Source organism: Neomonachus schauinslandi, chromosome 1, assembly GCF_002201575.2.
Source record: "Neomonachus schauinslandi chromosome 1, ASM220157v2, whole genome shotgun sequence".
Lineage (NCBI taxonomy): Eukaryota > Metazoa > Chordata > Mammalia > Carnivora > Phocidae > Neomonachus > Neomonachus schauinslandi.
The window spans coordinates 164,510,883-164,537,759 of NC_058403.1; the positions used below are offsets into that span (position 1 = coordinate 164,510,883).

Here is a 26,877-nt window from a genome sequence, read left to right on the forward strand (position 1 = left end):
GATTTTATTTATTTATGAGAGGGAGCGAGTGAGCACAAGGGGGGTAGGGGCAGAGGGGGAGGGAGAAGCAGACTCCCCACTGAGCAGGGAGCCCAACTTGGGGCTCCATCCCAGGACCCTGGGATCATAACCTGAGCTGAAGGCAGATGCTTAACCAACACTTAACTGAGCCACCCAGGTGCCCCCAGGGATGTTGTTCTTGAGCAAGTTTGTATACTTCTTGATACTCAGTTTGTCAGCATAACAAAAATAAAACTTACAGTTCTTGCTTTACTGAGAAGATCTTTTGAATTTTAGGTAAAAAACATCAGAATGAATTTCGACTTCTGGTGGATCAGGCCAAAAAAGGATACAAGAAAACTGTTGAAATGTCAAAAAAAAAAGTAACAAAAGAAGAAGATGGATCTACAGAAAAGCTATTACCTGTATGCGTGGGTAAGAGACTAATTACAGTTAGTAACTAAAAACAGAAATATGTTGGATTTCACTATTTATTTTAAGATTTTATTTATTTTGTCTTAGAGCATGTGTATGTGTGAGAGCAGGGAAAGGGGCAAAGGGAGAGAGGGGAGAGAGCGCAGAGCCCAACGCAGGGCTTGATCTCATGACCCTGAGGTCATGACCTCAGCCAAAACCAAGAGTTGGACACTTAACCACCCAGGTGCCCCTGAATTTTCTATTTATTTTTAATATAAAAAAAACAAAACCATGGGAGTTTACCTTTTTATTAGGTATCTGAAGTGGAAAAATGTATTTTTAGACATATAGGAGTTGTTGAATGTAAACTAAGTTTGTTACTGTGGGAAAAATGATTGGGAGAATGCCCTGAAGACAAGTTTCTAAAATCTTTGATTTAATGGTAAATCAGAAGTTTCTTAGTTGTTTCAGTCTGAGGGTGTTTTCTAGGTATAGGATTTATTGCTTGCACATCTTCAAATATCCTACAAATAATTTTATCTTAGAATAATTTTTGTTTTAGATCACTGGTATTTATTTTGGATGGAATGTTCTGCTAAAAAGTCTGAAGCTTATAAACTTGGTGTGCCCATATACAGCATGTCCTTAATTGGGATCCATTTTAAGTTTGAGATTAATATTATATTTCTGTTGCCAGGGCTTTGGGCCAGTGAACAGAACAGAATCATAATGGAGGAAAGTGCACATGAAAATTCCTTATTTTTTTCTTTATTGTGATAAACTATACATAATATTTATCATTTTAACCATTCATAAATGTATAATTCAGCGGCGTTAAATACATTCAGAATGTTTTATAACAATCACCACCATCTAGATCCAAAACTTTTTCATCATCCAACATAAACTCTGTACCCATTAAAAATAATAACTCTCTTGCCCTTTCCCAGTCAGACCCTGGTAATCTCTGTTCTACTTTCTGTGAGAATTTGCTTATACTAGGTACCTCATATAAGTGGAATCATTAATGTTTGTCCTTCTGTGTCAACTTCTTTCACTAAGCGTAATATTTTCAAGGTCCTTTTGTAGCATATATCAAAATTTCATTGCTTTTTATGACAAAATAATATTCCATTGTGTGTACATGCCACATTTTGTTTATCTGTTCATCTGTAATGGGTTATTTTCACCTTTTGGCTATTGTGAATAATGCTCTGTGAAGATTGGTGTTCAAATATCTGTTCAAGTCTTTGCTTTCCATTCTCTTGGGTATATACCTAAGGGTGGAGTTTCTGATTCTTATGGTAATCTACATTTACCTTATGAAAAACCACAAAACTCTTTCCAAAGTGGCTGTACCATTTTATATTCCTGCCAGCAGTGCTTAACAATTCCAGTGTCTCTATATCCTTGCCAACACCTGTTCCTTTTTTTTTTTTAAACCATAGCCATCAAGGTAGGTGTGAAGTGAATATCTCATGGTTTTGATTTACATTTTCCTAATGACTAATAATATTGAGTATCTTTTCATATACTTATTGGCTATGTGCTTTTCTTTGGAGAAATGTCTGTTCATGCTCTTTGCTCATTTTTCAGTTGGTTTTCTTGTTGTTTTTTTAAGGAATTCTTTATATATTCTGGATATTAATTCTTTTCCGTGTATATGATTTGCAAATATTTGTAAATATTTTCTTCGTTGCCTCTTTGCTTTCTTCATAGTTTCTTTTGATGCACAAAGGTGCTTAATTTTGATGCAGTCCATTATATCCATTTTTTCTTTTGTTGCCTGTGCTTTTGGTGTTATATCCATGAAATTGTTGCCAAATTGTTCATGAAGATTTTCCTCTTTGTTTTCTGCTAAGAATTTTTTGTTTTAGTTTTTAACATTTAGGTCCCTGATCCTTTTTGAGTTAATTTTTGTGTATGGTATAAGATAAGGGTCCGACTTCATTCTTTTATGTGTAAAGCACCAGTTGTTAAAAAGACTATTCTTTCTGCATGGAATGCTCTTGATATTGTTGAAAATCAATTGACTACGTATGTGAGGGTTTATTTCTGTACTCTCTGTTCTACTCTCTGGTCTCTATGTCTCTTCTCATGTCAGTACTATACTGTTTTAATTACTGTAGCTTTGTTAATACATTTCAAAGTCAGGAGGCATGAGTCTTCCAACTTTATTCTTACTTTTCAAGGTTGTTTTGACTATTTGGGTCCCTTGAGATTCCATGTGAATTTTAGGATGAATTTTTCTATTTCTGCACAAAGTACCTTTGGGACTGAATTAAAGCTGTAGATTGCTTTGGGTACTTTTGATATCTTAAGAGTATTGTATTCCAGTTTATGAACGCAGGATGTATTTATGGCTTCTTTAATTTCTTTCAACAATGTTTTGTAGTTTTCAGCACTTTAGTTTTTCACCTCCTTGGTTAGATTTATTCCTGAGTCTTATTGTTTTACATGCTGGTACATTCTTTTTTTTTTTTTTTCCTCCCTAAATTCTCCTGGTATCATTTAGTAGGTTGCTGCCTGAATATGTAACTCATGCTCTTTGTGAACAACTTGAATGTGTTCGTGAAGTTGTTAAAGGATTTTCTTAGAAAGTAGTTTAGTTCCTGAAAAAAAAATCTGGCTTAATATCTCAGATTGGGAGAACATTTTTGCTTATTGGTTGAATGTCTCTTGAAAATGATTAATTGCTTATACTCAGGGCTGTGCATTATATGTGTATATGCCCATAAATACTGCTCTCCGTGGGGTTCAGAGATGACTGCTGCTGGTGGGTTGTTGTGCATGAATGCACATGTCTGAGAGAGGTGGAGTGTGTGAGAGCAAGGACAACAGACAGACTAGCACAACTGATTGGGAAGTTGAAGTCTGTATAGCATCATACAACCAGTGTAATTTTTGTTCTTTGGAGTAAACTTGCTCATTGAAGTGCCAATATAAGTGAGTAAGATACATGTTCTCTCAAGTAAATCCTTCATCTGTTTTTGTCACATGTCTTCAGGGAGGCTTGATGTCACAGCCTCAGAGTTGCAGGCTCTGTTTGATGTCCTTTTCTGACATCTGTGGACAGATATGAAAGATAACTGACTTTTAATACCCACAAATTGTTGAATGATACTAATCCCCAAGAGGGAATTTATCTTGGAGAGGCTTATATAAGAGGGGAAGAAGTAAGAAAAAAATGTAAGTCAGGTGCAAAAATAAAAGATAGTTTTAAGTTGAATTCCTGCTCCCTGGTTTGTCAGCTTGATTGCATTCTCCAGTCCAGCTGAGTGTTGAATTGTCTAGGTTCATGCGTTTACTGGGTGATTGATTCTTCTTAATGTGATCTGGGGTGTCTGTTTACAAGAGATCTTCGAGCTCCTGGATGGTTTTTGTGGTTAGCTTCTTCTTTCCTTTTCCCAGATAAACATTAAAGGGTACAGTTTTGTTCTGGTAATGATTTGGCTTGTTGAAAGCCCGACAACATCAAGAGCTTATTTACAGAAATTACACTTTTGTGATGCTCTTCTTCAGTATAACAAAAACTTCTTATTTCTGGAAAAGTCTTGACTGTATAGACTTGGAAAGGTTTCTTTTTGAAGAATCTTATTCTTTTTCCATAAAATTTCTCTTTATGACAAAGCCTTGACAGCTTTTTTAGTGTCTTTTGTTGAAGGTCACTTGCCTGTACACGCACACTGGCTGAGTGATGTGTGAAAGCTCTGCTTCTCTGTGAGGGAACTCATGAAAGGGGGCTCTATACTCTTAGCACATGTGGCGTGCATGCTCAGTACTTACCCAGTTGCTGACTCTTAAAGACAGTGCAGCTGAAATCCTAGCAGAGTCCTGAAACAGGTCGTGAGGGAGAGTCTTGGGCACTGAGGAATCCTTCATGGATATTATTTTCTGCACTTGTATTTGCAGATCTTTGGTCATACCTGTATGTCACATTCTTGCAAACACTGTCTGCATGCCTCCAGCTTCCTTTATTTTTATCTGCAGCAGGAAACCTCAGAAATTCAGAATACGACAAGGAATACATAGAAATATGACATGTATTAGATCAAACAGAAATACTAGTTATGTCTGATTAGTTTTCCTTTTTCATATTGAATATTAGATTCTATTTAGTGGACTAAGAGAAATATCCAGATGGATTCACTACCACATAGTAGTCAGTGACAAATATAGTTCTTTCTTTTTTTTTAAATTTATTTATTTATTTGAGAGAGAAAGAGAAAGAGAGCAAGCACGAGAGTGGGAGGAGGGGCACGAGCCCAACACGGGGCTTGATCCCAGGACCCATGAGATCATGACCCGAGCTGAAACCAAGAGTCAGACGCTCAACCGACAGTCACCCAGGTGCCCCAAGCCCATGGTTCTCTTATTAATTGAATTTTTAATCCTTTTTTGTTGTGCTTCATATGTTTGTCAGTTTTCTCTGATCTGTGAAATATGCAGGAATTCTTTAGTAATACTGTAAATAGAAGCCTCATTAGAATTATACAGTTCGTGACTGGGTGATAGACACTGGGGAGGGTATGTGCTCTGGTAAGCGCTGTGAATTGTGCAAGACTGTTGAATTTCAGATCTGTACCTCTGAAACAAATAATGCAATATATGTTAAGAAAAAAAAAAAAGAAGAAGGTAGCGGGAGGGGAAGAATGAAGCGGGGGAAATCAGAGGGGGAGAGGAACCATGAGAGACGATGGACTCTGAAAAACAAACAGGGTTCTAGAGGGGAGGGGGGTGGGGGGATGGGTTAACCTGGTGATGGGTATTAAAGAGGGCACGTTCTGCATGGAGCACTGGGTGTTATGCACAAACAATGGATCGTGGAACACTACATCTAAAACTAATGATGTAATGTATGGGGATTAACATAAGAATAAAAAAAAAAAGAATTATACAGTTCACTACTCCTGGTTTTAAAAGGAAATTTTGTTTTTATTTTTTATTATTATTATTTTTTTTAAGATTTGTTTATTTGAGAGAGTGAGTGAGCAAGAGCACAAGCAGGGGGAACGGTAGGCGGAGGGAGAGGGAGAAGCAGACTCCCTGCTGAACACGGAGCCTGATGACACAGGCTTGATCCCAGGACCCTGAGATCATGACCTGAACCGAAGGCAGACGCTTAACCAACTGAGCCACTCAGGTGCCCAGGAAATTTTGTTTTTAAATTAATTAAAATGGAAATACATGGGGTGGACAGCATAATTAGATGGCACATGGTAGTGTTGATCCTTATTCTCTGACTGTTGCTAGAGTTTTGGAATCAATGTTACATAAGCTTCCATTTTACTAAGTATAAATAACAATATTAAATGTTGTAGAAATAATAAACATAGGTCATAGATTTTATGATACGCTTGAATGTTTTTTTCTTTCTTTTTTCCTTTTTAGAACAGGAAGATAAAAAAATGAAATTCTCAGATACTTCCCCCATAACAAACCACTTCTCTCAGTCAAAACTGGAATCCCCAGGGAGAATGGAGTCTGATAGACCAGATGATTCTTCCAGTTGTGCTGATATTCAAGAAGAAGCTCGCTCTTCATCAGATTCAGACTCATTCAATAGGTAAGAAACCTGTATTACCTGATTATTTTAAATTTCTATGTCCTGCGCATGCTAAGATAGGCAAAAATAATTAGAAAATAACTTTGAGGCCTGAGGCAGTTCATTGTTCTTCCACTTCAGTCTCCTCTTCTGCTTTGTAACTTGCACACGGATAGCAAGCAGGGAAGCATGTGGGAGAGTATTACAGTGGCCCTGGATATTTTTCCTGGAGTTGGAAAAGAGAGCATGATAGGCAGTGATGTTTTTGTCAAGACAGTGCGTGAAGAAGATAAAGACAGCTGTACTAGAAAATAGAAATGACCAGAAAGACAATGCATAGGAGAGTAAAACAAAAAAGAATAATTTAATTGAACAAGTAAGAACAGATGGGCTTTAAAAATGAGAGATTTGGAAGTGAGTGGTTTTTCCAAATGATTTTTTAAGATATTTTTAAGGGATGTCTGGGTGACTCAGTTGGTTAAGTGTGTGCCTTCAGCTCAGGTCATGATCCCAGGGTCCTGCGATCGAATCCCGCATTGGGCAACTTGATCAGCGGGGAGCCTGCTTCTCCCTCTGCCTGCCGCTCTCCCTGCTTGTGCCCTGTCTCCCTCTCTCTCTATGACAAATAAATAAAATCTAAAAAAAAAAAAAAAAGATTTTTGAAAGTTGACGTATTTTTAAAAGATGACATAGAGTTAAATCGTTGTATATATGTATACAATATATGTATATATATGTATATGTATATAAATTTGTGTTCTGGCATTTCATTTTATATCATAAACCATTTGTACCCATGTTTCTACCTCATCTTTATAGCTGTTTTTTAGTGGGTGCAGCATTCTCTTCTAGTTCTGTACCATAAATGACCAGATTCTTCAGTTTCTGTTAGATATCTACATTTTTCCCAGTGTTCTATTTACACACCTAAAACTGTGGTAAAGCTCTCTCTATGTAGTCTTCTGTTTCTAATAAATCATTATTATTTTTTTATTTTTTATTTTTTAAAGATTTTATTTATTTATTTGACAGAGAGAGACACAGCGAGAGAGGGAACACTAGCAGGGGGAGTGGGAGAGGGAGAAGCAGGCCTCCCGCTGAGCAGGGAGCCCGATGTGGGACTCGATCCCAGGACCCTGGGATCATGACCTGAGCCGAAGGCAGACGCTTAATGACTGAGCCACCCAGGCGCCCCTCTAATAAATTATTTTTAACACTATTTTGATAATGGTAGGTGTTGCTGCCTTCTGAGTGAATTATACCAATTTTAAATGCTACCATCAGCATGTGAATGTGTTTTAAAAATTATTTAGTCTTTGATATTTCTTCATTTAAAAAATTAAAAGTGCTCTAGAATAATAGACTATGTCTAAACTGAAACATCAAATTAAGAAATTTTTTTTAAGAGGAGTATACCCCAAGACCCTCTGCTTTCCTAGGATTCTTGGGAAACTGTTACAAATTATTCAGGGTCGGGTATTAGGAGGGGAAAATCTCATCTCATCCCTAATGTTTTCAAGGTCAGTAACATATCTCAAGTTGGGTAAGTGACCTGCATGTTGTCCCGTTTTGTCTGAGGGCATGATACTGCTGCCCGGTTTCTCTACATCAGCCTGTTCCTGCAAGTCCAGTAGGCAGTATTTATTTTTAAATACAAGTCATGGAGGAATGCAAGGTAAAAATGGAGGAAAATCAGAGTTCAGGGGAGTAAGAGTTCATTTTTAACCATAGTCCCAGAATGCCTGCATGTCTGGGAATGCCAGGGTGAGTTTGAACTTGAAGTGGGAGAATGGGAGAAGTTGTAGGAGGAAATACATGGCAGCAGATGTGTATTTATGTATTTGGTGGTGAGAGGCTGGTTAGTAGGGTGAGTTTTGTTTGACATCTTGGCATATAAACATAGAAAAATATCATATTTCAGATCTGTTGGAAAGATGAATTGAGGTAATAGATTTGAGAATCTTGATAACTGTGTTTATTCTACTTTTATAAAGATGAAATCAGTTACATTTCCTTCAGTAATGCTGCAAAAATTGGGACTCTGGCTGGATGTTGCATCTCCTTCATTCTGAATCTTCAGCCGTATCATAGAGTAAATCCCACAGGTTATCTTTTTTTCTTTTTTTTTTTTCTTCCCTCCCTATTTCTGTTCTGAACTTTGTTTGAGAAAGCTCTGAGCCTGGGCTAATTAGTTCCATTCAAAATTCATTTAATCCGGCCTAAGCTGGGCGCTGACTGGTGAGGCATAGTCTTCTTAGTAACTCTCTGTTGCATTTCCCATGGCACCTCTTCCACACCAGTTGCCTGTGTGTTTCCTCACTGTCGATGGACGCCGTGTCTGCAGTTCACCAAGGCCAGCTAGTCTGACCTGCCTCCAGCTCTTCTTTTCCCTTCTAAGGTTTTTTTGTAATTTCTGATCTCTTCTTTCCTGTTTAACATAACAGAAAGACGTATTTCTTAAGACGTTTCTAAAAAATTTTTCTTGTCAATGAGAAAGAGACATTTCTTCAAAAAAAGATTTTTTTATTACATTTTTAATTCCAGTGTAGTTAACATACGGTGTTATATTAGTTTCAGGTGTACAGTATAGTATACAATTCTATACATTGCTTAGTGCTCGTCATGCTAAGTGTACTGTTAATCCTCTTCATCTGTTTCATTCCTCCCCCTGCCTACCTCCCTTCTTGTAACCATCGGTTTGTTCTCTATAGTTATGAGTCTGTTTCTCAGTTTGTCTCTTTTTTTCCTTTGTTCATTTGTTTTGTTTCTTCAGTTCCATATAGGAGTGAAATCATATGGTATTTGTCTTTTTCTAACTGAGTTATTTCACTTAGCATTATACTGCATATTGTTGCAAATAGCAAGATTTCATTCTTCTTTATGGCTGAATAATATTCCATCACACACACACACACCTTCTTTATCCATTCATCAATTGACGGACACTTGGGCTGCTTCCGTATCTTGGCTATTGAAAATACTGCTGCTATAAAGGAGACATATTATTTCTTAAGATAAATTCATCTACCTCCTCTAAGACATTGCTTTGCCAGTCATCCCTTAGGTTTGTTCTTGGATGGCCCCTTTCAGCCTTCCTCTAATCTCTTTTTCTCTCATTCTTCCCACTAAGCAGGAAGTATTTTCTACTTCTTCTGTGAATTCCTGTAACAGTGTATCTGAATTCCATAGCAGGTTATCTAAATCAAATCCTTTCTTGTATTTAGTTATTTGAGTATCTTTGTCATTCCTATAATTATCCATCAAAGTCCTTAAGAATTGAGTCTGTCACTCATTTTCAGAAAAATTTCCTGCCAACGGTTTACCACTAGTCTGCTACTACTAGACCTTCACTTAGTGAATGATTTATTGATTGTAAGACATAACATTTTCTGTTTTACATTTTAATGTCTGAAATTGTGATGTGTATTATAATCAATGGTGTCTTACAGTTGCTACCCACCAAGTTGTGGTCGTGATGTATTTACCAGTTTGTGAGCATCATGGCTCTTCAGACTGTCATTTCACTTGAGTTACATGCATTGTTAGCATTACATTGGTTTGTCATTTAAAATACCTTCCACAAAGTAATGAGAGAAAAAAAGAAAAATGTATGAAGAAAGTGCAGCAGAGTGTAAGTTTGATGTTAGCAAGTTAATATTCATCATTGGATGAATGCTGCAATTCCATTCTTGAAAAACAATCAAGTGATTTACAGGACATAGGAAAGAAAGATACCCACAAGTCTGAAGACTTGTTATAATTTTGTTAATGAACTATGTGCAAAGGATTTTCTGTTACATGACCAACTGAATGCAGGAGAAATGTTTAAATCCCTTGGAATAAATAGAAGAAATTTCAAAGTAATAACAGGATGACTGATTCACATGTTGCAAAAGACTGTTGTTAGTGTGTCCCACATCAGTTTGTCAGACCCTTCTTGATGTCTTTGAAAAGAAGCTGCTTCTAGTCACATGCAATGTGATTGAGGAAAGAGACAAATTTAGGAAATGAATTTGCAGAGTGGATGTCAGTGCCTTAGATGAAATTCCTGGAGACAGTCAAGTATTTTTGAGAAATGCTGTATCTCTGGTGCTGTTGGTAACTTTGTGAGGGAAAACGCAGACTTCATAGATAGTGAGTCAGAAAATGATGAAGAGTTGGGCTTCAAATCTGAAGACGTTTTGGGAATACTTTAACCAGTTTATGTCAGTTCTTTTTTTTATATATGTACAACAGTGGTATAAAATAAAAACGTATGTCTACATACAATTGTAGAACTCTCTGGATACGTAAATTTAAAATTCTAAGTGAAAAGGAAGTCTTTTTTTAAAAGATTTATTTGTTTATTGAGAGAGAGAGAGTGGGGGGGAGGGGCAGAGGAAGAGACTCTTAAAGCAGACTCCCTGCTGAGCGCAGAGCCCGATGTGGGCCTCTATCTCATGACCCATGAGATCATGACCTGAGCTGAAACCAAGAGTCAGTCACTTAACCGACTGAGCTACCCAGGTGCCCCAGGAAGTCTTATATCATAGTTGACTTGACCTCAGTTTTTTCTAAGTGACAAAAAAATGGTTCATCTTGCCATCAGTGTTGTCTTAGGTATTTGTTTTAAGATTTTATTTATTTATTTGACAGAGAGAGAGATAGCTAGAGAGGGAACACAAGCAGGGGGAGCGGGAGAAGGAGAAGCAGGCTCCCCACAGAGCAGGGAGTCTGATGCAGGGCTTGATCCCGGGACCCTGGGGGATCACGACCTGAGCCGAAGGCAGACGCTTAAAGACTGAGCCACCCAGGCACCCCTGTCTTAGGTTTTTGAAAGTAGTATCTGAGTATGAATAAGGTCTCTGACTCACTTCAAATACAATTTCATCACGTAGTTGGAAACTTAAAAAGAATGTCATAATACTGGTTGGTGGTAACCTGGCAGAAGACTGTCATGAAGTATAGTGATCCACTGGTTAATTCCAGTGTTATTTAGTGATTACAGAACCTAAATAGTCAAAAGAGATACCCAGTCGATTGAGGTAATTAGCACCATAATAATTAGGAAAAGAATTCAAAGGGAGAAGGGTATCCATCACAACCAAATGCTTTTAGTAGACTCTTAGCATATTAGAGGTAAGTCATCTTTATTTATTTATTTACTTACTTACTGAGGTATGATAGAAGGTTAGTACCCTTATTGAGATTTTTCCAACCCTAAAATTCCATAATCCTGTTATTTTTGATGAGTGTAATAGTTGGTAAGTTACCTGTGTTCTTTTACCCCTCGTTCATTTCAGATCATGAGTCAACCTTCTAGAGTTATGGTTATTCCTCATATATTAAAGCATTTCTATCTTTATCCCTTTCATTTTTACAAAAATTTTCTCATTTTCTTTTTAGGATAGTTTTGTTGCTTTCATTGTAAAGCCCCAAATTTTCAAAACCCCTTTAAATTAGATGTTATGCATGTATGTTGTGAAGAATAGAAAATTTAGGTAAACAAAAAGAATAAAATTCCTGAATTTTATCAACCAGAAATAATTTCATGTTAACATTTTCATGTGTAGATCCTTCTAAAGATAGAGGTATGGACAGATGGATAGATAGGTGAACATTTTTAAAACAAAAGGATCATAGTATTTTATAATTTTTTGTGATTTTTTTTACTCTTTTTTTTTTAAAGAGAAAAAGTCACACTATTCTAGGTCTAATGTGAGTACAAATATATTGTGAATATTTCTGAACTCATGCAGTCATGCTTTAATACAGAGTATAGATCTTACTAGATTGTTGAATAAAGATACTAGTTTTCTTTGTATTAGAACAATATTCAGACTTACATAATATGGCAGACTGACAACTAAGATGTTATTTTAAGACCCAGTAGGTCTATCCAATCCAGATAATTATTAGAGTGAAACTGTTTTGTTGCTAACTTGATTCTTAACTCTTAAGTACTTTTTTTAGAATTTGAATTATGAATGCTGTATTGATTCTCTGTTGCCAACCTGAAGACAGATGATAAGCAAATTGATTAGAATTTTATATTTTTGTACAACTTCTTGCTAGATGATTTCTGGGAGTTCAAGAGACTTGTCCCGATTTCTGTAAATTAACTTATTGTTCTTCTTAATGAAAAAAAGAGAGCTTTTGTTCCCTGAGTTTTTGGCAAGCAGAAAAAAATGCATTTTTATTGAATGCTACATTATAAGAAAAGATGCTTTTGATTATGATCCTTTAGAGGAAGCTTTATCTTCATGTAGAGATGAACAGTAGTCATACTTTTATTTAGAAGAATCTTCAGATGATTATTTTAAAAATACGTATTTGTGCACTTTAGCTCTAGGCAAAAGAACTTATAAAGAGACATTGTGTTTTGGCCTAACTAAGAAATTTGAATAAGGTCTATAGATTAGATAATATTAACTATGTCAGTATTTAATTTCCTGATTTTGATCATTTCATCGTGGTCATATAAGTGAATGTGGTTGTTCTGAAGAAGTGCACACTGAGGGGCTTAAAGGGGCATGATGGCTCCAACGTACTTTTAGTGGTTAAAAAAATAACAGTATGTGTGTGAGCACACATGTGCACACATACAGAGTCACTTTTTGTAGCTTTGAAATTATTAAAATTAAAAAATGTACTGAGAAGTCATTGTCCATAATCAAAGAAGTTTGTTTATACTAGGAAATTTTCTAAAGGAAAGATTTATACTTATGATTTATTGACCAAGAAAAGTGGTAGCCAGTGTTCTACATAGGGTGGTGAGTGTGGTCTTAATGTAACTCAGTCAGTTCGGGACCAGTCCAGCTAGGTTATCTCTGGTTTGGCATGTTAGAGATCTTGGACTAATGAAGTGGCGACTGGGATTTCAGTATAAACAAAGACCAACTAATTTCATCACTTGGCAACCTACGTGAACCTTCTTGCAGATTCTAGGTGTTGGTCATAAAAGAATCTGAGTCAGATAAGGTGTGAATGATACATTTTAACTTTTCACAATTTCTGGCAGAAACAGTTGCCTCTTCTCTGATGCTAAATTAGCAGCAATTTTGTAGGAAGTCCAACACAGACATAGGCACAGAACACCGGGCTCTTTGACTGAAAGGCTTAAATTAACCATTGGCCATGTATTTGATATATTTTGGTGCAGCTTTTCTTCACTTCTCAGCCATTTTTGGAAGAGCTGTCTGTCCAGAATTCTTGAGAGCAAGAGAACAATAACAAAAACACGAAAATGTGAAGAAATCTTGATTATTATTTGTTGGAAAATTTAAGGAGTAAAATTCAGCCTTTCCTAAGTTCTGAATAAATTGAAGAATGATGGCACAATCTTAAGAGAAAAGGTGCTATTGTGACATTCATCTAAGGAATGTTGAATACTGGCATCATCAGCCTGTTGATAAGACCAAGTCGAGTTTATGACTTACTGAAGGAAACGGGAAACAGTACCTCTATCATCGATCAGAGTGGTCTCTTCTAGCCAGAAGGTCGAACTTGAGATGTGTGTTGAGATTTCGAAGTTTGGTTTCAGACAGGTCTTTCCATGTGGGTCTTGGTTAGGATTGGGTAAACCTACGTTGAGAATTGATGAATACAACAATATGAGGATTTCAAGAGGTAAGGGGTGCAAAGAATCCTGGGGTTATCATGCTTTCTATTGAAAAGCTGATGGGGTCTTTTAAGTTTTTGGACTCAACAATAAAGTTTTTCACAACTTTTTTATGTTCCTAGGCAAGAGTCTCCTGGAATAGTAAAGTATATTGGTGAAGCCTTATTAATATGGGCAGTAAGGTGTGTGATTTTGACAAATGTTATTTGAGTACTAAGAGTGTTGCATGTATTATATCATTTAGCCTACAGGCAAACCCATTGTAAAGATGTGGAAACTAAAGGTTAAAGGAGTTAAATAAGTTGCTTCGGGTGGTACGTATTTTATGTGGCAATATCAGGATTTGAATCCAGGTATAGTTTACCTCAGAATCCAAGTTCTCCTGACTGATAATGCTGCTGTGACCAAGCTTGCTTGCTCTTAACATTCTTTAAAGAGTAGAAATACACAGATATTGAAATGGTTAGATTTCCTGAGAAGACCCTGAGACAAGAATTTGAGGGAAGCAGTTAATTTGGAAGGTGAAGGAACCACTATAGGGAGTGGGCACATGAGACAGGAAAGGGAAGACAGTATTGAAGGGGGCATGTTATCAAACCAGATACCACCATGAGCAGCTGGAGTTTTATTAAAACTCCTTGGAACTAGGAGCTGGTTTAAAACACTCACCTGGGTTAACCCAGGCAAGGGGTAAGGGAGTCAGTTACTTGACTGGGGGCTGCTCTCTGCTGCCTGCATCCTCCCATGCTGGTGACAGAGCAGCCTCCAACAGGGAGAGGACAATCCAACAAAGGCCCTGACAGTTGCAAGTCAAGCCTGGTACACTGAAGGGATAAGGAAAGGTAAAGGGATCAGGGCAGGGTACCAATGGGATCTGCCAAAGCAGTGATTCCAACTGAAGATAGGAAAATGGTTCGGTTTTATGTATGCTTTATCAATACAGATGGGGCTGCTCTAGGTTTTTGCCTAGATCTCTAGTCCAAAAGAGTGTAGGAATGTCTGTAGGCATTCCAGAGCTAACTATGCCTCTGCACGTCTGTTTGCCAAGCACACTTGCCCACTGCTGCCAGGAGTGGAAGAGATAAGGATGTCTGGGGGCTATTAAAGAAGTAATAGACAAGGAAATGTTAGGGGGAGAAAGGGACATTATCTAGAAAGCTCTGAGACAAGTGAGTCCGCAAACTGATGGGAGAAAATGTGCTTGTTGATGAGAAACAATTTACTTTTTCATCTTGTGTGATAATAAACCGAAGTATGAAATAATCTATCATCATACTAAAGTTTACCAACATACTGAATAAAAATCTCTTGGCCGTAGGCAGAAAACCATAAGCACAGAACTGGGATTTCTTTGATTGTCAGGCATATTTCCTTATTATCCGCTTTGTTTCTCCTTAATAGAGATAACTGTACTGTTACTGGGCCTTGTGTATATGGACATCCTCTCCCACTTCTGAAGTTACTCTCCTGTCTCTAGGACAATAGGCCTGCTGGTCTTTTTTAGGAAGGTCTTTTGGAGTACCTTACTAATAAGTGACAATATTGTGTGACTTTGAACCCTCCTTGGACATTAAAAAAAAATCTAACCTTCTACTCGGCACATCTAATGCTAATCATTTTTAAATGTTTTTTACACACAGGTGCTTATTTATGTTTAAGACGTACAAAGTGGTATTTTGAAGTGTACTTACCTATACTATTTGATTTGCATTGATGTATGGATCTTAAATACTTCCCTAACATATATATGTTGAAGTTTCTCCCTGACTTATTTCAGAAGACTTTTATCTGTAGTTGAGCATAATTTTTTTTTTCTGTCATGTTAGCTATGTGTCCTTCTCTTAAAATGGGTGGCAAATGGGAGCCACATCGTTGGAGACAAGCAAGGCTAAAGCTTCCAGTGTGGTACAGGTTGAACTCATGGCTAGTTTACTATAAACTCAGAGGGATACATATAGAGCTATTTATAGATCTGTGTAAGGAAGTGAGCTAATATACAAACATGTATTTCCTTGCCCTGTCAGCTGCCAGGGCCAAGAAGCAAGCTCACTGCAGTTGGAATCAGCACACCTAGTGCCCTGATCTTGGTTTCTCATAACATTCCCCAAAAGAAGGAACTACTGCTTCTTGGAGAAATAGCTGATTCCAGGGCTGGGGCAGGAAGCAAGACAATGCTGGAGAAAGTGTTAGAAAAGAGAGAGAGAGAAAGAGAAAAATAGAGGGAGAGGAGGGAAGGAGGAAGGTGTGGGGAGGGGGTAAGGAGGGATGAAAGAGAAGAGAAAGGAAGGGAAAAGAAGAGAAAACAAAAACCTGACTGCCACTACCTCAGCCAGGAGATCAAGGTCATCATCCACAGTGATGTTATGTTGATGGCATGTACTCTTGATATGATGTGGTGGGAATGACACTTTATCTCTGTGGTCTTCCTCCCCCAAACTCAATAACCTCAGTCAAACTGTGAGAAAAACATCAGACAAACTGCAGCTGAAGGTCTACAAAATACCTGACCAGCACTCCTCAAACTGTCAGGGTCATCAAACACAAGGAAAATCTGAGAAACTGTCAGTCTAGAGGAGCCTAAGGAGACCTGATGACTAAATGGAATGTGGTGTCCTGGATAGGGTCCTGGAACAACAACAAAAAAGACATTGGTTAGAGATGAAAGAGATACAATTCGAATGTGGGACTTCAGTTAATAATAATGTATTAATATTGCTTCCTTGGTTATAACTAATGAATCAGACTAGTGTAAGCTGTTAACAGTAGAAGAAATTGAAATGTGGGAACGTTTTGTACTATCTTTACAACTTTTCTGTAAATATAAAACTATTCTAAAATAAAAAGTTTATTTTAAAAAAGTAATTAAGACATCAAATTGGACACTTTCTGGGTTGTAGTAAGATTATTGAACTATTCCTTTTTTCCTTTCATTTAACATTATTTGTTACATTTAGTCATATAAATTAATAAAATCCTGTTTTAATGCATTATATAAAGGTATTATTTTGTGCTATGTTAAAATTTAATCCATAAATGTGGCCTGAGGGAAGAATTCTACTTTCCTCTCCATTTTTTTTAAGTCAGTTTTGCTTTCTTGTACTAATACTTTTATTCAGTAGAATGATTTCCCCTCCAAGGATGTAGCCCAGCCTTTGCGTTTCCTCATAAGAAAAGACATGCACAGTTTACAATATGCCTCATCCTCTTCAGTTACCATAGTTTTATTAGTGAACATATACTTGTAAAAGTGAGTTCAGTAGTGATCCTCCAAGAACAACGTGAAAGGACAAATAGTTTTATCTTTTCTCCAGTACTCATTGCCAAAGGATATTTGCTGTTCAATAATAAGGTTTTCTTTTACTCTCAGGCAGTTCATGTTAGCCCCTTTTGCAAGTTTTTTATTATGCATTTTTGTTGGGTAATCTGAGGAGCTTCTTTAGAGTAACTTTGTTGTTGTTTTATAATAAGTTCTTGATTTTTCGGCCTTCTGAGTCAATCCAGGTGGCAGATATTTTCATTTGTTTTTACCAAATTCATGAACTGCCATGATACAGAGATCCTCTGTAAAATTACTTTGAGCCCTTTAATTTCCTATATCAGGAGTTTTTAAATTATTATTACTTGTGTATCTAAAATGCTTATAGAAACTGGCAATTCCTCCCAGGTTCCATACTTACCCAGTGATACCTTCATTGTCATAGCTTGGAGCAGTGTCTGATCATCACCCAAGGTTTTGGTACTATGACTGTAACATTGAGAGTTTTGGTTGGCATGACAAGGTAATACTTGCATAAAGCTGACATTTTTAAAGTGTTGTTTCCCTTTTTTAGTTTTCAGACATTTCATAAACTACATATGAATTTTTGTTCCATATGCTTCTGAATATATTTAGCTTGATATGTAAAACTGAGATACATTTTTGACTGGTTCAGAATTCAGTTTTTCATTAAAAAAAAAAAAGTATCTGATAGTGTATTTTTCAGAGTGCTTTGAGAAGAGCAAGTATGAGACCTTGAAGGAACTACCACTTTCTTCTAAATGTTAGCAGGCATGCAATCACTATTTTGGATTAACTCTCCCAGACCCCCGACTGTGGACAGCCAAGTAAGAGTTTTCTGTAGTTAAAAAAACAAAAAACAAAAAATTGAAAATCAGAGCCCTGTTCTGGTGAATGAATTTGGATGGAACAGAAGTATATAATTTATATATCATGCTATTGGAATTTTGTATTTTTAGTCTGTTGATCTAGTTTATAATTTGTTACAGTCTCGGAAGTTAAAATCAGAGCTTTTCCCCCCCGCCTTCTCATTTCATACTACCTTTGCTTTTAAATCAGAGGAACAGATATATGAGGTCTCCTTGGAGACCTTCAGAACCTGGGGAAAAGACACATTAGGGTAGAATACAAACATTGTGTTACCTTGTGAAGGTAACACAAGAAGTCACTAAATATAGTAACTTCATACCACAGGTAAGGAAATGGAGGCCTGGACAGGTTAGGGGACTTACCCAAAGTCAGTGGATAAAGTGGAAGCCAGTAATTCTCAGCCCAGGTTTTTCCCCGATGACAACACTAGTTGCAGCAGGACTTTTGTCTTAGGCACCATTGCTTCCTTTGCTAGTAGCATTTTAATGGAATTGTTCAAAATATCAGTTAGATATAGAATAATCATATGTTCTGATTTCCCTGCGATGGGCTGGTTTCCATTTCTTGTCCTGGCGTCATTATTAATAGCACACTATATTACTCTCCAGAGTGTCTGGGTTTAGATGATAGATTGTACGGTTGCCTTGTTAGGACATGTAGTGTTAATTTGCACATGTTCTCTGTTCTCTTTATTCCCACACAAACAGTCACAAAATTTAAAATTGCTGATTTCGCTTCCTCCTTTGATTTTACCACATGAGAGGTGCACATTGTCCTTGTATCTCAAAGAGATTTGAGTGTTAAAGCATAACAGGCCTCAAGTGCAGAAGCCTTTTTGTAAAGGCAATTCTACAGAAGTCAATTATAGAAGCCTTTAATATTGCATTAATGTGTGCTGTAGTAGGCTTCTCTTGTCCTAGTAAGCACATTTTATTAGAGCCATTTAGAATGTGTTATTGGAGTATGGGTAATAATACAAATACAAAATTAAGAGTATGTATCAGAACATTAAAATTTGGTGTAAGTACAGTTTTGGAGGGATAATTCTTATGCAGTAGATCATTTAGTGAAGCACTTCACTTTATTGGGAACTGAGTCACAGGAGGTTCAGTGTCCACTGCCTAGAATCCAGCAATATAAGGTAGTTTTCAAATTCTTCTCCTCCTCCTATCATGAGACTGGAGTTTTATGGCCTGAACTTTGACTTAATATTGGATTTTCGTGATTGGTATTGGCCAGGCTTCCCACATTTGCACAGTTGAATGTGCCTTCTCAGGGTGGACGGGTGGATAGATGATGTAGAAGTTGGCCTGGCTCTGCAGAAGACATGCTAGTCTCAGTATGAGCTTCATATCCAGCCCCTTGGTCCCTGTTATCAAAGAAATTTATAATGAGATGAAAGCTTCTTAAGTTGTAGAGGAAATTTTCATGTTTGCATTGTTGCTTGTCTTTTAGTTTATTTCTCTTTATGGAGCTAAATTTCATAACCTGTTACCATGACCTTGTTATCTTTCGGTATTTTATTTGTATCAGTCATTATACTGCTGACAATGTAAAGAATAAAAACAAAATGAAGCATCATGATTTTGCCCCCCTGCCATTTAACTTGAGAGTTTGATTCAGTATCTAGTTGTAGCAGTGAAAATTTTGCTAATTAAAAAAATTTTCCCCTACATTAGACTCTCAGAGTTGATGTCTTCTTTTGTTTCTTAAGTTTGTAAGTAAAACATAAGCATACATGTTTAATTGTATTTTGAAATTGAATTTTTCCAGACAGCCAAGAGGATTCCAACATTTGGAATTAACCTAATGTCCTTTTATTTCTCTCTCTTTTTTTTTTTAAAGATTTTATTTATTTGTGTGAGAGAGAATGAGAGACAGAGAGCATGAGAGGGAGGAGGGTCAGAGGGAGAAGCAGACTCTGCTGAGCAGGGAGCCTGATGTGGGACTCGATCCCGGGACTCCAGGATCATGACCTGAGCTGAAAGCAGTTGCTTAACCAACTGAGCCACCCAGGTGCCCCTTGTTTGGTTTTTCATAAAGAAACACCAGAAGAATAAACAGACTAATAAGTGATTACATTTTGGAGACAAGGGAGGAATGGGTTGGCAGGGGAGTAAGGAGAGTGTGAGACTTCTCAGTGTACATCTTTTTATGTCATTTTGATTTTGAACTCTGTAAATATCTTAATCTACTTTAAACAGAAAAGAGGCTGTACTCTTTAAAATAAAGTTTTGGGGACACCTGGGTGGCTCAGTCAGTTAAGCGTCTGCCTTTGGCTCTGGTCATGATCCCAGGGTCCTGGGATCGAGTCCTGCGTTGGGCTCCCTGCTCAGCGGGGAGTCTGCTTCTCTTTCTCCCTCTGCCTGCCACTCCCCCTGCTTGTGCTCTCTCTCTCTCTGTCAAATAAATAAATAAAATCTTAAAATAAAGTTTTGGAAATCATTGTTATCTTCAATGTTGTTATAAATAGGTTAATGAAGTTTGATGATGCAGGCAGTAATGTAAGACAAAGATATTAATAAGATTTTATAATTTAGGGGACATTGGGATTATTGGGAAAATTGCTAAATAAGTTTATGTTTCTGGTCAAGAGAAAACAGTATCTAAAGAAAACATCGAGGTAAACAGTAAGTTATGTTACTATAATTCAGTGATACCTTGTATTTTTAAAAATTCATGGTTGCTTTTGGAAGGTTGACACTACATTTGGTTTTTTAACTTTTAAGAATGTGACATTTATTGAATTTAATGTTGCCACAAAATCTTTTTCTACTAATATACATTACTGCTTGTACTTTATTGTAGCATTTTTTTCTGGGAACATTTATAAATTTCAAAATACCTCTGAAAGCTAAATGGTTCACCGTGTTTCAGGTGGTGATTTTTATTTGTTGAAATTTTTAGAGAAATGTGGGGACATAGAATAGTTCTGTCACATCTTTTGTGTTTTCAGAAGAGCTTAAACTAGGTGATAAATGAGCTTACTGTCCTTCGGATGAATGCAACATTGTTTTGGGGGGGAACGTATCCTCACCTAAGATATTATGACATCAAGTCCTTGAAATGTATGTGTGTCTGTGAGATCCCCGTACCTAGCAGGCAGGCGTTTTTGTTTGTGGAAGTTCATCTCAGTCATGGTTTTCTGACTCTAGAATGGTCCCCGGCATGTGGCCGATTGTTGGATTAATTTCCCTGGGCTTCACTTGGCCTGTTGATAAAATGGAAGGATAGTTTCTTGCCGGGTTAACCTCCCTGGGTGATTCTAAAAAACAAATGAGATGATTATATATTGTGAATGCTTTGTAAATTGAACATAACCTTAGTTTTAGGTAAGGTTTGCTTCATCTCTTCTTAAGGATTTACCATGTTTTACTTGATAAAAAATTCTTATTCTTGTATCTGAAGCTGGCTTCATTTTATATTTTTCTAGATGTAATGGAGAGCAGTGAAACTCTTAGCTCTGCTTTATCCATGAGCCTTGTTGATGGTTGTCTGATAAACCTTATTGATGAGTGTATAGGAGGAAGTAGTATTTTTTAACTCTTGTAGATTAATAGCATTTTTCATTCTGCAACTATTTGAAGCAGCACAGTGTGGTAAAAAGAAGATGAGCTTTGCATTCATATCCCTGTTTTGTTTTTTTTTTTTGATTACTTTAATGTCTCTGATCCTTTGTCCATCTGTGGAGATAAAACCTAGGCTGCTTATATGAATTAAAGCTAATGCACATTTGGTGAATTATTACAGTGGTTTGTAGAAGTAGTTGCTCAAAAAATGTTTTTTTTTGTCATGGTCAACATTGAATGATTTCTTGTTTGAACATAGGATGTTTACTATTCTAACATTTTACTGTTAGCCTGCTGCTGACATATTAGGCATATAAGCTGCTACTTACCCCGTAGAATAAGAACAAATTACTAAAAAGAAGGGTTTGAGGAAGGATTCATGGGAGCCGGCAGCATTTAGTTAAATACCATTGTCTGGTGGCACTGTGTGCTCTCCATCAGTCCTCCAGTGGTCTATACTTAAGGAGTTTTTGTTTTTGTTTTTGGGTTTGATATACTCAAGCACTCTCAGGTTAATGCCATAATTATGAGAAGAGTTGGGCTTGTGGGGGAGGGTGGTGGAATAACTATTAGATAATAGAAAACTCCCACTTATAAGTAATCTTTAATCCACAGGATTTTTTATAGCAGATGCTGCATTTTTTCTGCCCCGCGGTACCTTGTGTACCTGCCATGCTGAATAAATAACAAGTTCTGATGAATTTGCACTCTGGTGTCATAGAAACAGTGGAAATCAGAGATTAAAATAGAGCACATAGTGATCAGGGTTCCTAGCGCAAATGGAAGCATAGTGCTGAGGCAGTTATTCATGTAATTCAGACCCAGATTGGTTATATGAAAATGGAAGCATTATTTATTGAACACTTACTATGTGCTAAGCTCTATGCTAACCATTCTGTATGTTATATTGATTAATCTTTAAAATATCCCCATGAACTGCATGTGTTACCATCCTGACCTTACCCGTGAGAATATTAAGACTTGGAAAGACTAAGTAAATTGCCCAGTATTACATATTAAGCGACAGAAACAGCCCTGAAACTCGACTCTGTTTGACGCTAAAATCTGTGATTTCTTATCCTCTGGGTAGTCTTATCAGTCATACCATTGTGAGAGGTGTTAGGCATCTTTTCAGCTTTCGTGGTAAAATCGTGACTAATAAGATGAAATAAGATACTGCAAAAGAAATATGCAAAAAGTGTTTTCCTTTGCGTGTTAAAATGTTGTGCTACTGCTTTTGGTGAGAGAATAACAAGAGTAAAACATTATAGAAAGACCAATTAGGCGCAAGCCCAACAAACCAAAAACAGTTTAGCTTACACTTCTGAAAGTTTGAGCTGAAAATAAAGGTTAAATGGTATGAAAATTAAGTGTGGGTGTTCTAAATAGATCTACTAGAATCTTCCTGAACAGAGGTTGGGAATTCCATAGAATTCAAGATTAATATTTTTGTCCGTGAGTCCTTCTCATGTGTATTTAATCTATAGAATAATTTCTGCTCTAGCCTGGACTAATGGTAACATCAGAGAGCACAGTTTAAACACCCTTATATAGAGAGCTGTGACTTTCATGTACCTGACCTCATATTCATCCAGCTTCTTAAAACATGGTCTACCAGAATGTTCAAACCCAAATAATAGAGGAACTCAAATTTACTCTGACAAAGTTCTTGTCTGAGAATGAAAAGCTATAGCTGTGGTAGGCTCGTACATGCTCTGACCCCATGTATACCAGAGTGAGCAATTTATTTTCTCCTGTGGAGGATTTTTTAGATGTCTTGAAAATATATGAAAGGAATTTTTGATCTCCAAGGCATAGTAAAATGACTAAGACTTCAGAAATATTAATTACTTCTATCCACAAGGAAGAGCTCCGTTGCTGTTATTTTTAGTAATACTGACTGTTGTGCCCAGTTGTCTGTTTGTAAAATCCCTTTTGTGAACAGTATGTATAATTTTGGGAAGGCGGTTTTTAAATAGAATATGGTGAATGCATTACTTTGAAAAGGAACCAACAAGTCTCTCTGCAGTTTTAATTGTACTAGCGTCAACTCTTAGTTATTTTTTGGGGGCAGGGGGTGAGGGACAGAGGAAGAGGGAGAGAGAGAATCTTAAGCAGGCGCCACACCCGGCACGGAAGCTGATCTGGGGCTTGATCTCATAACCCTGAGATCATGACCTTAGCTGAAATCAAGAATATGAGGCTCAACTGACTGAGCCATCCAGGCACCCCAACTTTCAGTTTCTTAGTGGTGACTAGAATCGGAGTAGCAGATATAGCAGATAATCCTGAAACATCACTGTAGGTAAAGTTCAGACCTTCCAAAGTGTATGTCATTCAGGTCAGTGACTAAGCTGGGGTGGAAGGGAAGGTGGCAAGAACTGAGGAAGTCGGGAGCTGGGCAGCATGTCTGGTCAGGGGTATTGAAGTCACAGAGCAAGAGGAGATTGCAGACCATTTTTGAGAAGTGTTTTTTGTGAACCTCCTCTACCATCTGTTTTCACTGAGGTAGTGTAGCAAAAACTGCTTAGGTTTATGTCACTAATGTACCGCAAATATTTTCCTTTAACAAATCAGTGATTTCTACTGGTGATTTGAAAGCCCCTAGGTAAATTGACCACAAGACTACTAGGTTAGTTGACAGGCCTAGCTGTCCTGCTTACTTAGCTAGAACAGGAGGGATGCTTTGTAACCTTCCTGTTTAAAAAAAAAAAAAAAAAATTGTATGTGTGTGTTGGGGGTGTTGGCAAAAAGCACACTTTATTTCTTCTAGCCCTGTGACACCTACCAGGACCCAGAGCTGCATGACCACCCTTTAACCCCCCATTCCCTTAGCTCATGGGTTCTCGATAGGAGCTCCCTAGTGGATGGAACTTGGTTCTTGGCAGCGAGGAGGCTGGATGACCAAAACACACACACACACACATAAACAAAAAACCAACCTATTCTGTGTATAAAGCATATATATACACAGACACATACAATATATAAACAGGTACACATTATATTTCAGTATTAAAATCTCATGGAAGGGCGATTATGAAAAAAGAAAAAGTCTAAAAAACTCCTTAGGTGGGGAACGATAAGGAAAAGGGTTGAGAAACACTGCCTTAGCTCTGTCCAGGTAAAGAAGAGTGGGTGATGGTATCAGACAGGAGAGAGAAGAGAAAAAAAAAGTTACATTAAAACAACTTCTGGGCGCCTGGGTGGCTCAGTTGGTTAAGCGACTGCCTTCGGCTCAGGTCATGATCCTGGAGTCCCTGGATCGAGTCCCGCATCGGGCTCCCTGCTCGGCAGGGAGTCTGCTTCTCCCTCTGACCCTCCCCCCTCTCATGTGCTCTCTCTCATTCTCTCTCTCTCAAATAAATAAATAAAATCTAAAAAAAAAAAAAAAGACAACCCCAATTTGTTAAAAAAAAAAAAAAAAAAAAACAACTTCAGGGGGCGCCTGGGTGGCTCAGTCGTTAAGCGTCTGCCTTCGGCTCAGGTCATGATCCCAAGGTTCTGGGATCGAGCCCCACATCGGGCTCCCTGCTCGGCGGAAAGCCTGCTTCTCCCTCTCCCACTCCCCCCACTTGTGCTCCCTCTCTCGCTGTGTCTCTCTCTGTCAAATAAATAAATAAAATCTTTAAAAAAAAAAAAAACAACTTCAGTTTTGGGGCGCCTGGGTGGCTCAGCTATTAAGCGTCTGCCTTCGGCTCAGGTCATAATCCCAGAGTCCCAAGATCGAGTCCTGGGTCGGGCTCCCTGCTTGGCGGGGAGCCTGCTTCTCCCTCTGACCGCCCCCCCCGCCCCCCGCCCCATGCTCTCTCTCTCTCTCTTTCAAATAAATAAAATCTAAAAAAAAAAAAAAAGAATTCTCTTTAGACATAATAAGAGTGTCTCACAAATGCAGGTACTACTGTTTTTTCACTGTCCAGCATGTGCCACTGTAATGAATAAAATATAGACTAAAAGTATTACTAAGTTTATAATATTTTGTTATTCTGTATTTTCTCAAGCCACCAATACTAAACGTATGAGGATCCTTATCCTGAAATGCCTGCGAACCACTGAGCTAGCTATATTGGAGGGTCACTACATGGAATCGCCCCACACAGGCCATTATACATGTGAACCATAGTCAGAAGGGCTCCTGCATGTAGCTCCTTGAGAGGCTTGGGATTTGGGCAGTACCCCTTGAAAACAATATTTGGCACAGAGCAGTACTGATTGATGGTTGTTGCCTTGTTTTCATGCACCACAGGCAAACATTGCTTCAAAGTCATTTGTCAGTAACTGTTGAGAATGATTCATTGGCCCTTTATGTCTCCATAATTTTTAGACTTTCGTTATCTGAGTATCATTAGAAGATGATTGACACAGACCTATCCAATCCTGTTGTTTCTCATCCAGGAGAAAGTTATTCCATTGTTTTAGCCTTCTCCACCCTGGGGTAGTGACTCCTATTTCTGAGTTGTCTCATGTAATGCCCTTCACATTCTTTGTCTTGGATGCCTAAAGAAATGCTTTTTTGCTATTGATGTACATCTTTTTTTTCTTTTCATTTATTTGGTAAGGATTTATTTGGGTAAGAACAAGATGCTAAAAGCCTTGGAACACTTTTTTCTTTTAAAGAAATAATATATGCCCTCTATAACCTTATTTTACCCTGTACCCTGCACAGATAGACCAAAGATTATGCAACACTTTAAGCCAGGTTGCATTTTAACGAATTCCATTATTAGCACAGTTCAGATTAATTAAATTTTACTTTACTTTGGCTACAAAGGGACTAAAAGCCATTTAGGAACTTAATGTCTCTTTGTGAATCTTATTACTAGAGTGCAGTTTTTAAAACACAGTTTGATCTTTGGTTGCCATGGGAGATTAAAAAGGCTTGCGACTATATTGTATTTGAATGCAGGTTTTATGTTGACAGATTTATTTAAGCTTTAATGACTTTTTATTTATTATTGCTGGTTTATTAAGTTTTTTTTACACCTTTATTGAAATTGATGTATAATAAACTGCAAATATTTAAAACACGCGGTTTGATGAGTTTTGATACATGTATACAGCTATGAAATCATCTTCACAATCAAGATGATGAATGTATCCACTCCCACAGTTTCCTTGTGCCACTTTGTAATCACTCCTTGCCCATCCCCTGCCCCTGCAGGTAATCACTGGTCTGTTCGTTTGCTTTCTGTCACTAGAGATTAGTTTGCATTTTCTAGAATTTCATATAAATGGAACCATATGGTCTTTTTATTGTCTGACAATATTGATGTACATGTCCTTTTAGTTCCAGTTCAGACATCATAAGAGATCTTTTAGAAGAAGAGGAAGCCTGGGAAGCATCACATAGGTGAGTTCTCATCATCAAGAAATAAGTGTCTACTTTGAGAAATTATAATTCCATGCAGTTGATTTTCAAACAAAAGAATATTTGTGCTTTCTGATTTAAAAAGGTAATAATTCACACACATTAAGGTAAAGATTTCCAGTTTACTACTTGTTTGTTTCTATACATTTTTGCTTAGAAAGGGAATCCCACTGTAATAACTCTGATTACTTGTCAGAAGTTGTTTTTCTAAAGACAGATTGTTCCAGTGAT

The 26,877-nt window shown here is 37.4% G+C and overlaps 1 protein-coding gene across 1 annotated transcript in view; it reads left to right on the top strand.

The window, feature by feature from the left end:
- The window catches only part of RAD18 (RAD18 E3 ubiquitin protein ligase), a 98,208-nt gene that overhangs the window by 61,717 nt on the left and 9,614 nt on the right, over positions 1–26,877 (top strand). The window contains exons 10-12 of the mRNA XM_021695067.1: positions 298–435; positions 5,809–5,983; positions 26,566–26,628. Of these exons, the coding sequence (XP_021550742.1) occupies positions 298–435; positions 5,809–5,983; positions 26,566–26,628 (376 nt within the window). The remainder of the gene's footprint in view (positions 1–297; positions 436–5,808; positions 5,984–26,565; positions 26,629–26,877) is intronic.